General features: G+C 34.2%; 1 protein-coding gene across 1 annotated transcript in view; it reads left to right on the forward strand.

The window, feature by feature from the left end:
• Nucleotides 1–15,380, forward strand: part of LOC126968705 (collagen alpha chain CG42342) — a 213,454-nt gene that overhangs the window by 169,112 nt on the left and 28,962 nt on the right. Inside the window, exons 2-8 of the mRNA XM_050813833.1 lie at nt 8,726–8,796; nt 9,420–9,455; nt 9,795–9,830; nt 10,350–10,385; nt 11,234–11,305; nt 11,483–11,548; nt 12,525–12,578. Coding sequence (XP_050669790.1) covers nt 8,726–8,796; nt 9,420–9,455; nt 9,795–9,830; nt 10,350–10,385; nt 11,234–11,305; nt 11,483–11,548; nt 12,525–12,578 — 371 coding nt within the window. The remainder of the gene's footprint in view (nt 1–8,725; nt 8,797–9,419; nt 9,456–9,794; nt 9,831–10,349; nt 10,386–11,233; nt 11,306–11,482; nt 11,549–12,524; nt 12,579–15,380) is intronic.

The following is a 15,380-nucleotide window of genomic DNA, read 5'->3' on the forward strand; positions in this document are numbered from 1 at the left end:
AGAGAGATGTATTTTGTTTTATTGATGATTAGGTATAAGTAATATTTGGCAAATAATTATTAAGCTGCGTCTAGACTTTGAAGAGTCTCTAAATAGTATGTAGATAAATGTTTTAATGCTAAATACGTCCACGCGAACGAATAGGCGTGTAGAAACTAGTAACAAATACCTAAGTTATAAAATATCTCGATGAAGACAATAATTAAACGCGTAACCAAATTTTATTTCAAATATTGCGTGGTTTGTCAACAAAACTTTGTAACAAAAATATGTTTTGGCTCTTGTACAGTAGTTGTAGAGTGTAACAGGATTTACAAGCGCAGAAAACATGGAAGATAAAATAAAAATGGCTGTCTGTAAAGTCGGCTTGTGGACGGTAACGTAAAAAAACATCTTTTAATACGATCGTTTATATTAGTCATAATAAGTTTTTGCTCAAAATTGTAACATAACCTATAATTACTTCACTCGCACCGATGCTACTTTTTTTTACACGCTTTTTATTAGCTTCACCTGTATGTATGTTTGTTCGTAACTGACTCATTTGGGCGCGATTTTGACCCACTTTTAACGGCCAGATTTCGTTCATTTTGTAGATTTATCGAGGACCGATAACAATACATTAATTTGATAAAAGTTAATTTATATAATTTTCATGTATCGTTTATAAGACAGGAATTGATGTTAATTTTTAATTTTAAAAGAAATTTTCTATTTTTAGTTCGGTGTTCTTTAAAAAGCGTGTTTTTTAGGTTTTTTAACTACTATTTATTAATAATCAATGTACAAGATTCGGCAGAATCTGAATGCTTAGGCCGATCCTGCCTCTCTATCTCTTCTTCTTCTCTCTCGCTTGCACGCTCGTCTCATGCGGAATGCTCATCGATTTATAAGACGTTATGACGTCAATAAATATTCCTTAGTTTCCTTCAAAGTTAAATTCTAAAATACTCAAAATTATCTTATAAATAAAATTCTCGTGTCGCGGTGTTTGTTAACAAACTCCTCCGAAACGGCTTAACCAATTTGTATGAAATTTTGTGTGCATATCGGGTAGATCTGCGAATCAGCCAACATCTATTTTTCATGCCCCTTAATGATAAGGGTGACCCACGCCTAAATATTACTTGACATTTTTTTATTATTTTAATTTTATTATCTATGATTCAGCATTAAAAATACATATATACATCTTGAAATGTCCACCGATCTACAATCAACACCTATTTTATATTATTCTGTTCCATCCACAGATCCGAAATAGGGTAACAAGATGGCAATCGAATATAATAATTATTGTAGTACGATATATTTGTTTAAAATAAAATTCTTTTTTGTTACTTTATATGGCAATACATTTGCTGGACACGTTTGCTGGGTCAGCGAGCAAGCGAGATACAATATAATTAGAACAATCAATGCAGCCCGTGGGAGGCAGCTTTAAAAACAGCCTCTTCACATCGGATAGTGTTATAATAAAATCAGGTTAAGGCGCGCCACTCACGAGTTGTGACGTGAGGACCCTTGCGGTATCACTCCTGCAACTGTTTACTAAGTGCAGACAGTCAGCAAACACATTTACCCGGCTCGACACTCGCGCACGGCATTCTCAACTCTATACCTTTTGTTCAAATCATATAAATGCGTAGCGGCCGTGTTCCAACGTTGTCGGCCGTCGAGTGGCGACTAACAATCTCCTGGTTACATTTGAGATGTTCAAACTACTTCAGTTAAGTTTCAGATTCGCGCCGCGGCCGTCGCCCTGTGCCTCTCTCACCACGATTTGTGGGCGACGGACATGATGTGTGTTCTCATATCCATGGATTAAGAACATACTACTAATCTCAATAAATGTACAAGCTATAAGGATACTTCTTCAGAGTTTCGTACTTGTGTGGTAAGGGTTACTATAACATTAATGACTTAATGATTACACAGATTGGGAAGGGAGCGACCGCCCTCAGGCTTTTAAATAATAAGTTTAATTGTATATTATTACTTTGTAAACATAATTTTTAATGAAAAAAAAAACCCGCTGAGTTTGCTGCGCCCATTCTTCTCTGAGGCATTCTCTTTGAAATGGGTGGTATTTTTGACTTTCAATAAGTGATGACATTTGAATTTTGACATTTTGAATACAAATATTTGAATTTTGAATTTACTAAACAAGTGCGTCATACCGAGAAACAACGTGTCTAACTGTAAATAAAAATGGTAGTTAATAATAGCTCCGGAGTGTTAACTATAACCAACATTAGCAAGTTTCAAATAAGATTTAAGAGTATGTGTCACAGCAGTGTTTATTCGAGCTCGAATTACTATATTTTCACCACATATTTGTCATAAAACACCTTGTTTGCGTGTTTTTCTCTCTCTCCCCCTTCGCCTTAAAGAAGACCAAAGCCCGATATTGCATGACCTCTTTGATTTTTCAATGTGTGCGTTACCTAGGTTAATATTCAGAATAATACCTGACAGACAGACTAGAAAGATATTCAATAGAAAAAAAAAAGATATAAGTATTCGGGAATAATGTAGTCCAAAGCCATCGGAAATATGTAATCAAAGTTAATGAGTTAAAAATGAAACAAAACCGTATTTCTGAATGATTTAAAATTTTCTATAGTAATAGAATGTAATCGTATTTGTGTAAACAGCTTTTACATTACCGTTTTATAACTACCAATTTTTTTAACTATTAAAATGGATATAGTATTTTATGCTTTAAAGATAGACATATGCCATCGCAAGCTTTTTGTAGACCTATTTATGATACACAATTGCACCATACATTATTTTGTTATATCTCAAAGAGTTCAGGCAGCGTTTTCTTTGAAAGCTCCCAGACGGCTTATGTTTTTCCGATACCTGCAACAAATTTCGTTCATATATACAAAAATGTTTATTTAAGCTTAACAAATTGACGACCCATATAGCCGAATGACCCTGACTACTAACCTAGAGGTCCCGGGTTCGAATCCTGGTAGGTACAATCATTTATATGATGAATATGTATATATGGATGTTTAAGTAAGTATATTGTATTAAATACATCGTTGTCTTGTACCCATAGTACAGGCCATGCCTAGTTTGGGGCAAGATAATATGTGTAAAGGTGTGTCAATATTATTATTAAAAATTATACACTAAATCCTTCTTCGAGAACCACGCTATCCCTTCAAAACAGCAGTAAAATCGGTGCTGTAGTTTTTGAGTTTATCGCGCACAGACAGACAGTCAGACGCGGTGGAGGACTTTGTTTTATAATAATAATAAAAAAATATACTATGTAGTGATGATTTGTCATTTTCAAAATACAGGTAATAGTTTTGATTAAAATTTCAACTATAATTAAAGTCAAATAGACTTTCTTCTTCTAATCGGCTTGAAGCGCTTTTAAATAGTCATTATACATATTTATTTTAAATTACTGAATCTTCCATGTTTGAAAAAAGTAAAGCTAGTGAGATGAATATATTAGAACTTAACGACCACTCTTTGAAATAAATGAACTCAACTAACAACACTTACAACGGGTCAGCACTTGTATAATAATTTTAAGATGTGCATGGTGCATGAACCTCTAAACTGCTGATGAGGTCCTAGTACATGTTGCTAGGATGACACATGATATCAACAGCTATGAAAGACAATACTATCACCGCTACCATATTATTGTTCTCCTGGTGTGTATATAATACTACGTCGTGCGCATGACGTCAGAATATATTAAGGTTTACTCGCGTCATATATAAGACAATCTCTTCCTTAACTATGATCATTTACACTGTATAATGCTTTCTATCTCATTTTCTCCCTCGTTAAATCATATGAAATTAGGTGTCTCTCACATTCTCTGGCCGACTGAATCCTATATATTTACTTGTTAATGTCTGTATCGTCACGCTTTTACGTTTCATCGAGTTTCAAATCTGAAAGATTTTGAATTGGTGAAACTTGAAAACTTGAAAAATAAAAAACTTGAAAATCTTTGTGATTTAAAATCACAAAGATTCTAAAGAAGTTTCACCTAAAAATAAAAATGAAGCCTTAATTAGTCAAATGTTAAATTTTTTTGTTGGCAATGGTATAGCGTTTACATATTAGATAACATTAATAGACAACTAAATTTAACATATCTATTAATTCAACACAGGCTCGCACTAGATCCTCAAATCCTCCGTTGAACAACGGAACACTCTCGGATCACATTTATCAAACAACACAATACACGTCACATAAATACACTTCAATGATAATATTTATTAAATTATATTATGGTTCAAGCTCATAAGCGGGATAATATCGATAATATAAACAGGTTTTGCTCTCAATGAATGTCAAATGTAATGCTTCCCGCGGCCACTTGTTATAGGACAAATGACAGGTCGTATTGTTTATGTATTTACAAACTATTCTATACGTACAATAGCCTTGTATTGTATCGAAAATTTATATATAATACTAAGTTTATACACTACTTAAAGTCTTTTTTATAATTTTAAATAGTACAGAACCTATTCCTTATTAGAATATTATGTTGATTATCCGTAAATAGGTAGGGCAACCTGTTGAACCTTGACACTATGTGTACCTAGGCCATTAGGCTCGTTTCAAAAATTCCCGCGATGTAAAATTCTATTGTCTAGTGTATTCTGTATGTCACTACTGACTATCCAATGTGAGAGTAGTCGCTTAACGCCATTAAGCCGGTATTTGGTGTTATCGACCTTAAAAAGTTTTTTGGGGAAAAAAATAAGTATTTTTAATATACTTTGAAGTCTGATAGTTTTAAAGTGTTATAATAGTCACTGAAGTTTTATATGCCATTGGTTCTTTTCTTAAACTAGTATTAAAACAATAATAAAGTTACGAGAAAAATAATCTCAAATTATTTCAAAACCACCGTTCTGTTGAGTTGGGATAGTGTTGTACCTCGGTCACTGTCAATCAGTTGTACCTTGGTCAGTTGCCCAGATACATTATGGCCGATTCAATAACGTATCTCTAGCTACGGATACATTGCTGTCACCATTTAATGACAAGATCTTATCTTTCCATAGTTATGTCCAATATAGTTATATTTCAATGCTTTATGCCGATAGGTTATTGAAATGTAAGTAAGCGTAAAAGGATAGCTTTGTCTTACCTCTACTAAGTTAAACTAAGGATAGATAGGTTATTGAAAACGTCCGTTAGATGTTGTATCCACATACTAGTAACATATGCAACCTCTAGACAAGACAGTTTTGGGCCTATCAAGATTTATTTTAATACAGCGGCTCACGAGGTAAATGTCGTCTGGTTATCTGGGGAAACCATTAACTATTTCATTACAAAATATTAATTTATTAAACTTAACTTTTTTAATTATTAAAAGTTATTTTGTTAAAAGATTTTGTCTCAAAAGAAAAAAGAAACTATGAATATCATTTTGATTTTGTTCAGAATTTGTGAGTTATTTTTGTTAAATATGTTATTTAAACGAATAAAACGATTTTGATTAAGGTAAGTTATATTTTTTATAATGTACCTCCAATACCTCGATGTGTCCTAGGTACACCATAGTACTAGGTAGAAAGGATATGTTGTAGCTTGGCCATAAATACCTTTAACTTACTTACTTACAGTATTCAATATTTGTATTTGTCTATTATCCGTAAACAAGGGCCGGTTATGTTTTTTAAAACCTCAATAATTTTATACAATACATATTCACATCTTATAAAAGAGCCGGCGAGCATGCGGGCGGTCCTCGACTCTAAGCGTTCTCTACAATCGTCTCAACTCTCAGAAGGTATCTAACAAATTGATCTTCTTATCTGACTTATTACTCACAACTCTCGAGAATTCTCAAAAGGACCAGCTTAATCTAAAGAAAACGTATCTTCAAATCTTTGAATATATTCCGGACGATACACTTCGTGATTATCTGAGATAATCGTACGTATAACGTATTATGTATATTCACTTTTTTGTTATACTTATTTCGTAGTCTAAATTAGGCTACAAGTACTGATCTAGTAAACTTTGTTTAACCATATACATTAAGGAGAAGTAATTAAATTTTCAGCAATTATAAAATTAGGTGAGCCACAAAAAAGCAGCAATTTAATAATTTGGTCAGCATACAAAGATTTTGTTTGCAATAAAAAACATCAGGCAACAATCAAAAAATAAATCATAAATAGGCAGCTTACATGAGTTTTCATAATAAACAATCAGTCCGCAAAATAAATACTTGGTCAGCAAGATTTCTAAAATTTTTTATAATAATTGGTTAGGTTATGTTAGAACAGTTAAAACTGTTAAAACAACGCACGAGCCGAGCGCAACTGGCCGCGGCAGCGGCTGGCGACTGCCTAAATCGAAATCTAGGCGTTAAAATGAACTTTTTTGCTTACCCTCTGAGGGCTTACCAAAATTTTACTAAACAGGAGCAGCTCATTGCAACTAATATAATTAATATGCTGTATATAATTACAGCCATCCAGAATGACATAAATTGCTGATTGAATTTGAAATATTTGCTGGCCTTGAGTGCTCTATTAGCTATTTCTGCTCACAGATTATATTTTCTGCTCACAAAAATACCAATACTATGCTTACTATTTAAATAACACCCTAAATTAAGTACTCCGTACTAGCTCATTGTGTGAATTGTCATTGACAAATTGAAATGTCATTGACTGAATTATCTGTATTGCGAATATATAGGTATTTCTATATCAAAAAAATATGGGTCGCGGATAAGTAATCACCAACATGTTTTATACTAAAACGTTATCCGAAACAGGCTGCATGTTATGAAATAAGTATTAAGGGTTAAAACTTAGTATCCCTTAGCACGAATTTGGATGTAAAAAATATTGTAGTTGATACAGGTATTATTATTCTGATCGGCTTAGAAGTTTCCGCAGTATAACTGAAAGAAAAAAACCGGCTCTCAATTTATTAGTGTAAATGTGTTTATCCTTACCACAAACCTGCGTATGACCAGAATGGCTATAGGCTTATGAAAAATGTAGGGCTTACTATTTTATTCGTAGTTAATAAAACTATGAAAGGTCGCAGTGATGTTAGGGTTTCAGAATATGGCAAGCCCAGAGATACAAATCTAGCTGGTCTAGCGGTAAGTTCTCTTATAAATAAAAGTGCATTTATTTTTATTATAAGATATTACTATTTTAATTGTTGATCTCAATAAAACTTATATGTATTTATGTAAGTCTGAGCAATTAATAAATAATAACTCTATTCGAAATGGCTACCTACAAATTTATGGCTTAGGGTATCTGTTAGGACAGATGTTTACAAAATAAAGCACACGAAAAAGGTATGATGTACATGAACACATTAATTCAACATTATAAATATTTCGTATGTCTCGTTTCATAACCTTATAATTATTGTAAAAAAATTTGCTTAAGTGTGGTGTTCCGCGCGGGAATATAAATTAGCGCACCACACGGTCAGTCACACTCACAGATCGAGCTTTCACTAACACCATCGTGACCGTCCTCGAGACACATGCAAAAATACAAAGTAATACTAACATAGCCTTTATACTTTGACTGGCACAGATCCGCTGAGATACACTGACGTACATAAACAATTTTTTCATCAGTTAAAGCGATATTCGTAAATGTATACCCTTACATCGGGACAGCAAAACTTTTAATCTGGCCGTTCTCTTTATCTGTAGAGATTAATCACTATCATAAACTATACGGATAGACTTATGACATGTCTTGTATATTATCGAAAATAGGTACCAAGATTCAGATCTACTTTGATGATACGCGAAAGAGTCCAAGCGAAAATGATATGAAGACCCCAAATCGATTTCGATCCTCTTTTACCAGATTTATCTAGGAGTGCTCAGGAGAGTTATCCAGACTTATAGGTACCAGCGGCTGAATTTCATCACATGGCATTACGTTAAAATACAAAATTCCACTCTAATCATGTTCACAACTGGAATTTTACAACCTCGCGTTTTATTAAAAACTTTTTGCCTCGCACAGACACATTGTAAGATCAATTACCGGCTGCAATATTCCGTATTCATTTATTTTTTATAAATATACAGCTTCTTCTTATACTAATACAAAGTCCTATAAAACTGTTTACACAGTTTGTCTACAGGATCAAGCGAGTCTCATACAATAAATCCTAAATCGCATTTTACAAATGTTACTGCAACAATAAATAATACTTCAATAGTTTTTATATTTATTTTTGTTTGGTTCCCGTCGGATGTCCTCTGGCAAACTATTAAGCAGATATAGTAATATTTTCTTTAAAGTTCTATCGCCAAAGTAATTGTTTACTCTAGGTACTTCAAGTTTGCCCGATGTCATCGAACGGGTGCCATGATTATGACTGTGATTATTATCCTGCACCCATATGACTTAAAGAACTTCAAGTTTAAAGCAGACTCCTTATACTTCATCTCTGGCGGATGTCCATGGCCAGTTGCTTCACTTCCAACCCCGAGAGCCTCTTGTCCTTCATTTCGCAAAAAAAAATGCTTATTACTCCGTTGAACCACAGCTGAACCCGCTTGTACAGATATTCTGCTCCTTGTCTTTTCAATATCAAGGACGAATTTGCTCACGACGCACACTATGAATCATCCTCCTACTTTGTATTATAATCAAGTTGTATATGTATGTTTGCTTTAGTTTGTCTTGAAATTTAGAAAACCAAATGTAAATTGCAGGTCCGCCCGGCCCACCAGGCAAACGTGGCAAGAAGGGGAAGAAGGGAGACTCGGGTGAACCGGGATCTGCGGTAAATATAATTTGAAATAATATTAAATATATTTATTAAACACTAGCTAACCCGACAGACGTTGTTCTGTAGATAATAAATAAAATAATGTTTTTATATGAATTTGTCAATAATATATCATAACATCAAAAATTCCTTCATAAAATATGCACCCTGCTGTCGTAATGAAATTGTTTCACAGCAGAACTGTCAAACCGTGCGTCAATAAATTCTCTCATAGAAATTATGTATGGACACATCAAAGGAAAAACAAAATTTGTTGTTTTTATTTAATTTAGCAGCATTTTCCTATTTATTCACCTTCTCTGGACTTCCACAAATAATTCAAGACCTACATTTGCCAAATCGGTCCGGCCGTTCTCGAGTTTTAGCGAGAGTACCGAACAGCAATTCATTTTTATATAATATATAGATTATTCACAAGATTTATAATTATTATCTTTGGGGGAGGCCTTTGTCCAGCAGTGGACGTCTTCGGGCTGAAATGAGAATGATGATGATTCACAAGATATGTTACACATATACTTGCACTTTAAATTATACGTATATTTTTTTTGTAATTATTTGTTTAATTTTTTTTTATTTTTTTTTTTTTTTTATTTATTTTAGTTTTATCTTTCCAGGGACTTATGGGAGCACCTGGCAAAAATGGCTTCCCGGTAGTTATATTTTAATTTATTTTACTTTGTTTCTTCTTTTCTACCACTTTTTATATGTATGACAATATCTTTCTCAATGATAATTTTAAAAATAATATTGGGAAACACTTTCACTTCAACACTTTTCATACTATTATCTCTTCACAATCAGTAGGTATAGTCGCTGGACTATGGTTAACAAAACTACCTCTTACATCACAAGTTCGCTCTCAGTCTGCGGCTATATCACGTGTTTGGCCTTATGATGTTCAATCTGCAACTCCCACTCCACAAGAGTGTTCGTTTGTGTGAACTTTCACGAGCATTTAATCCACGTGTAAATTAGTGTAAATATTTCAGGGGACCAAAGGCGAGAAGGGTGAACGCGGCTTCATGGTAAGCCTCCAAGCCGCCTCACGACTAACCCTCGCGTTCCCGTCGCATAGATTAGATTCCACATAGCCTAGATCCATTAACATCCGTGTCGTACTTTGCACCTTCTCGAAATGATTGTATGTTTGTAATAAACTGGTGTTCACTTGCTGGTGTATTGGACCTCGCTACCATAATGAGTCTATGTAGCAGTTGCAAAGTATAAGAGAGCACTTACACTAACTGTAATGTGGTAACTACTGGTGTCCTGCTCGCGTAGTTTCTCCTGTAGGTAGCTGCACCTACCTCACGTACACGGTACAATATTTCTAAGCTTACCCTTTCGCTCTCTCACTTCTTTCTATTCTCCTTCTCTCTGTTAGAAAGTGTGTGTTTGACTGTATCCTAACTAATTGTAGATCACACTCGTAGCGCTGCTGCCAGAATCATAACTTGGGACATGGTTTAACAACTAATTAAACTTTTACACAACTAATGTTTTGTCTAATCTATGTAACACTGCGCTGATTTTTATTATTTCAGGGACCAATAGGATTAGATGGACCAAAAGGTGATCCGGTGAGTAGTCTTTTCACTCAATAAGAATATGAATTGTATAATGGTTTAACATTACTAAACTTCACTTAATAAGATACGAACTAGTGTACTCACGTTATGATAAGTGATCCCCATGAAGCGCCCATGCTACCGTACAACACCAATTACTAGAGCATAATATTTTATCGTTCAAAAAAAAAATCGGTAAGATATGGTATTTTAGTTCATGGGCTAGTAGAAGAAAACTTAAAAACTTTTACCTCAAACTTTATGAGTATTGTCAAAATTGAAATGAGCATCTCTCTAAATCCGCATCAATCTTCTAAAGCAATGTAACAATGCTATGTATCAGATTTTATTCTTGGTAACAGGTACCTATAATTTTTTTTAATGAAGGTAATGGTAAAGTAATATGCAAGAGGTAATCGCTTATTAGACTTTGATTTAACCCCCTATGTAGCAGATCATTTACCTCATTGAAGCCTTGTGAAGCACGGTAGTGTTACGTCGGAAGTTCGTTTTAAATTAGCTATTCTAGAAACCATCAACTGTGTAGTTTGTGCAGAGTTTGATAATGTTACGAAATTGGACAGCTCTATGTTCTTGAAAGTTTGAAGAGTATGTTAACACCAAGGCAGAAATGAGAAAAACACTTTAGTTTTGGAAAGATATTTGCTTTAGCGATCTATAGTCTTGTTAAGTTGGAGGACAAAGAAACTCTCTCTTTACCTATTGGTATGCGATTATCATTCCAACCTTTCTATCAAATGATGCGGCTAACTCTAGCCAAGCATGAAATGTATTGAATTATTAGTAGCAATAACCATTCCTCAAACACTCCAACATGAATCTATTTTACCATGTTTCAGGGACGTCCTGGTGAGAAAGGACAGAAGGGTGACCACGGCAATCCAGGATTCGACATAATCGCTGCAGTCAAGGTCATTGGCGCACTTAATTATCTTACCAGTAGATCGACAATATTCGACACACACACACATTTCGTGTGGACGGACTTTGTTCAACATGACTTCTTACTTTGACATTAACATAAATCGCGTTAAAATCTAAATGCAACAAAGATTATTCGTGTTGATGAGATAGCGGGGTCGTTACAGGGCGTGAAGCGGTCAGTGGCTGACAACATGGCTCCCCGCAGGACGGCTGAGATCGTCGCGGTGAAGGTACAGCGAGAGTAAAGCTAGTGTAGTATTGTAGTGGTCGTTGCCGCTGTTACGTATTTAGTGTTCTCCGCTCCCCGCGCCGCCCCCGCGCCTCTCGCCTGTTCCACCATTATTTGGCGCTTTTTTCTTTTTAGCTTCTTTCAACTGCAGCGTAGTTCGTGATACGTTACTTGTCCGCTGTTATTTTTTTTTTACATAATATACTTGAACGCCTTTTACTTGTGATATCAACTACTGCTGAATCAGTCACATTTGATTTTTCGTTGTAAACATTGCTAATATTTTACCGGATTTTAATATTTTGAGGTAAATACGTGTTTTAATTACACGCGACGTATACATTGTTGGGTTGGTGTTATATTTTAAAGCGTTCTTGTTATACTGGTATTTTTTTTAGTTTTTCTTTAAATTTATTTTTTAATCTTATTCCTGTCTACATTTCCACTGTATTATTATATTCGCAAAATATGTTATCTAAATAGTGTTTGAGTATCGAATTGAGTATCAAATTTTTTAGTTAGTTATTTTTATTCAAAAAAAATCACATCACATATCGTGCTGTATAACATTGTACAGTGGGGATGTGGTGCAGAGTTTGTAGCGCAGATATGTGCTTATTACAATGACGTTCGATACATACATAAGGACATATCATTCGCAGTCTGATAGCGGAACGGCAAAAGTGTGCTTAAAGATAATGTAAGCACACTTTTCTCCTTATTCATGTGACTGTCCGAATCGGGTTCTTAATTCAACATAGTACTTCACCTGAACTAAACAAATCATTTACATTGCTGCTTATTTACAATGAATATAACAATTGTGTTATGCGGCAATGTATAGATAATCAGTTGAAGCTTATTATGGTGTAATTTGTGGCATGTATGGAACATATCGGCTTTGTTTTTATACGAAATGACTTGTCTATGTATAGAACGTCAGTGGCTTGTCATGATGCATGTGTGTGCGTGTGTAGGGGCTGCAGGCGGCCGGACACAACATCTCAGCGCACTCGGTCATCCAGCTCAAGGTAAGCAATCATTTCTACCGCAACCTGCCGGCTGATACGTCAGAGCCATCATATCTCGTCGACTCACACATGCGTATACCTAATTAAAAAATATATATTGGCGATTGTAGAGACTGCCGATAACAGTGAAAACTTAAACTTTAAACAATTAAAATAATAATTTTCAATAGTATAATAATCGAACAAAAACACTATTTCAGTTAAAATACACAGTATGTAATATATATACATAGAACTTTTCACTTGATCCATTAAATTTCACTTATAAGATGTATATAGCATTAATGTTGCACAATACGTCAGCTGTATAGCTACAGATATACTGCTTTATGCATTTCGATGACGCAAAATCACGAGAGAGAGAACCCATCCAAAAAGTATCTTACTATATAAATTATCGCTTGGGCCAGTCATGAGCATGTCAGTGACGCGAACTCATAAGATTTTCCCCTACCAAAAAGTGCCCAACGCGGCTGAAGAAATTTCACTTTTATAACTTAACTTAATATTAACAGTGATGTAAGTGGCGTTAATATTTATCTTTTGTATTTCCATAAAAATACTAGCTGACCCAGCAAACGTTGTATTGCCGATATTAAAATCGCGATACAAAAGTAACTGTTGATCGTAGATGGGTGGACATTTAGGGGGATGAAAAATAGATGTTGTCCGATTCTCAGACCTGGGTAGGTGATATGCACTCAAAATTAAATAAGAATCGATCAAGCCGTTTCGGAGGAATTCAAAGTTTAACACCATTACACGAGAATTTTATATATTAGATATCGTTATACATAGAAATTACCTTAAACCCATAATTAACAAATACTCAAAGCTTACCTTTTTGTGATACGACAATATTTTAAAATATAGTTTGGGTAGTTTATTAGAACATATTCAGTTTAATTTATACGTTTGATATTTGAAGTGCTTTGCGAGGTTTTATTCTATTTTGTTTATCTTATGCATGGCCCTTATAAGAATTAATGAATACAACACTATAACCAAGATGAATAATCCGACACTGTTTAATGTAAAATTTGACCCTTAGTCTTACGACGAATATTAATTACAAATACTACTTGCCAAAAATTAATACTAAATACGGGAAGAAAACAGTCAATTACATAATACCAACTGCCCAAAGGGCTGCAAGAAATGCACATAAATAACACGAGAATCGAAACACACTTCTTTCTTTTTATGACAGTAAGTGATGAGACGAGCACGAAGTTTAGCTGATGGAAATTGATACACCCTGCCCATAACAATGCAGTGTGGCTCGGTATTCTTGAAAAACCTAATAATTTTGAGCGGCATTATTATTGTACTCGTCACCTTGAGACATAAGATGTTAAGTCTCATTTGCCCAGTAATTTCACTAGCTACGGCGCCCTTCAGACCGAAACACAGTAATGCGTACACACTACTGCTTCACGGCAGAAAACGGCGCCTATTTCTGCCGTGAAGCAGTGTATGGGTACCAACCCATAATCTAGCATTCTATGTAAAGGATGCCTCCCACTGGAAAGAAAGTTCCTGACTTTGAAGGATAGTTCCTGAAAATAGAATAGGTTTAATGAAATGAATGGCTCTGTGTACTCAGATAAACTCGTAAGGTTTTCGTGGTGCTTATTTGATAAAAATGTTACGTATTTATGTATCATTGGCCAAAAAACAAATAAAATAGATTTTTAAATACTTTAATCGGTACAACTAAAAAGGTTAAAAAAAAGAAATAAAAAAAAACAGAGCAAATATTCAACAGACCATATTCAGATTGCGTTAAAATCTTTTTACAATTGTTAATAATGTGTTGAAATACAAATAAATAAATAATGTTGTTATTCACGTCATTACATTCATTTAATATTTTATACAACATCAGCGTATAATCAAGTGGTTATTCACGAAATTATCAGTTGAAAATCGTCGAACAGAGCGAGATATGACATTTTTGTACAAAACTCTTACCAATTTTATAGACACTCCATTTTTGTTAAGAAATATTAATAACTTCAGATGTCCTAAGGTTAATACTGGAAATAAGTCACTGTTTTATATCCCAACAAAAAGTACAAAATATGTTCAAAATACATTACTACACATATTAATATCAAGCTCTTAATATAATATAATGTAAAATTTAATAATATTGATGCACATACTTGTTCGATTTTTACAGTTTAAGAAATATATTATTAGAGAATACTTGTATTTATAATTTCCTTTAAGCTAGCAACAATCTCTGTGACTGACTTCTCACTAAATATGTATGGCAGCTGTGAAATCGTCGAAAAAATGGATTGACAGTTAACCTCTAATTGAATAATGCTGGGAGAGTTTCTGGCGCCGCTACTTCTCTCTCAGAGCGCCAATACTTTCCGAAGCGGTGGTGGTGGTAGAAGGGACATCAAACAGTATTGTGAAGGAATATTTTATGAGAAAATAAATGCCAAACACAAAGTGCCATACAAATGGCGAGTGTAAGAAGTAGCTTGTGACGCAACTAATGTAATAAACTTGGCCTGTTTTCATCGATTGTCTAGCAGCAAGAAGCTCTAAATTTATGATATATTTTTCTAATGTTGTATCTTTATTAGAAGTCTATTGTATATAATACAATGTCGCTGTACTAATATCAAACACTGGCTGCCCGTAGGGAAATTTAATTTGCCGCGTGGCTCTCAGTTACACTGCAAAGAATAAATGTTAGTTCGGTCCAATTTTACTGTTGCGTTAGCCGGTGTTTCCTATCAATATAATTAAATTTTGCTATGGAATCTTCATGTTCCGGAAATT

Source organism: Leptidea sinapis, chromosome 1 (genome assembly GCF_905404315.1).
Source record: "Leptidea sinapis chromosome 1, ilLepSina1.1, whole genome shotgun sequence".
NCBI classification, from domain to species: Eukaryota; Metazoa; Arthropoda; class Insecta; order Lepidoptera; family Pieridae; genus Leptidea; species Leptidea sinapis.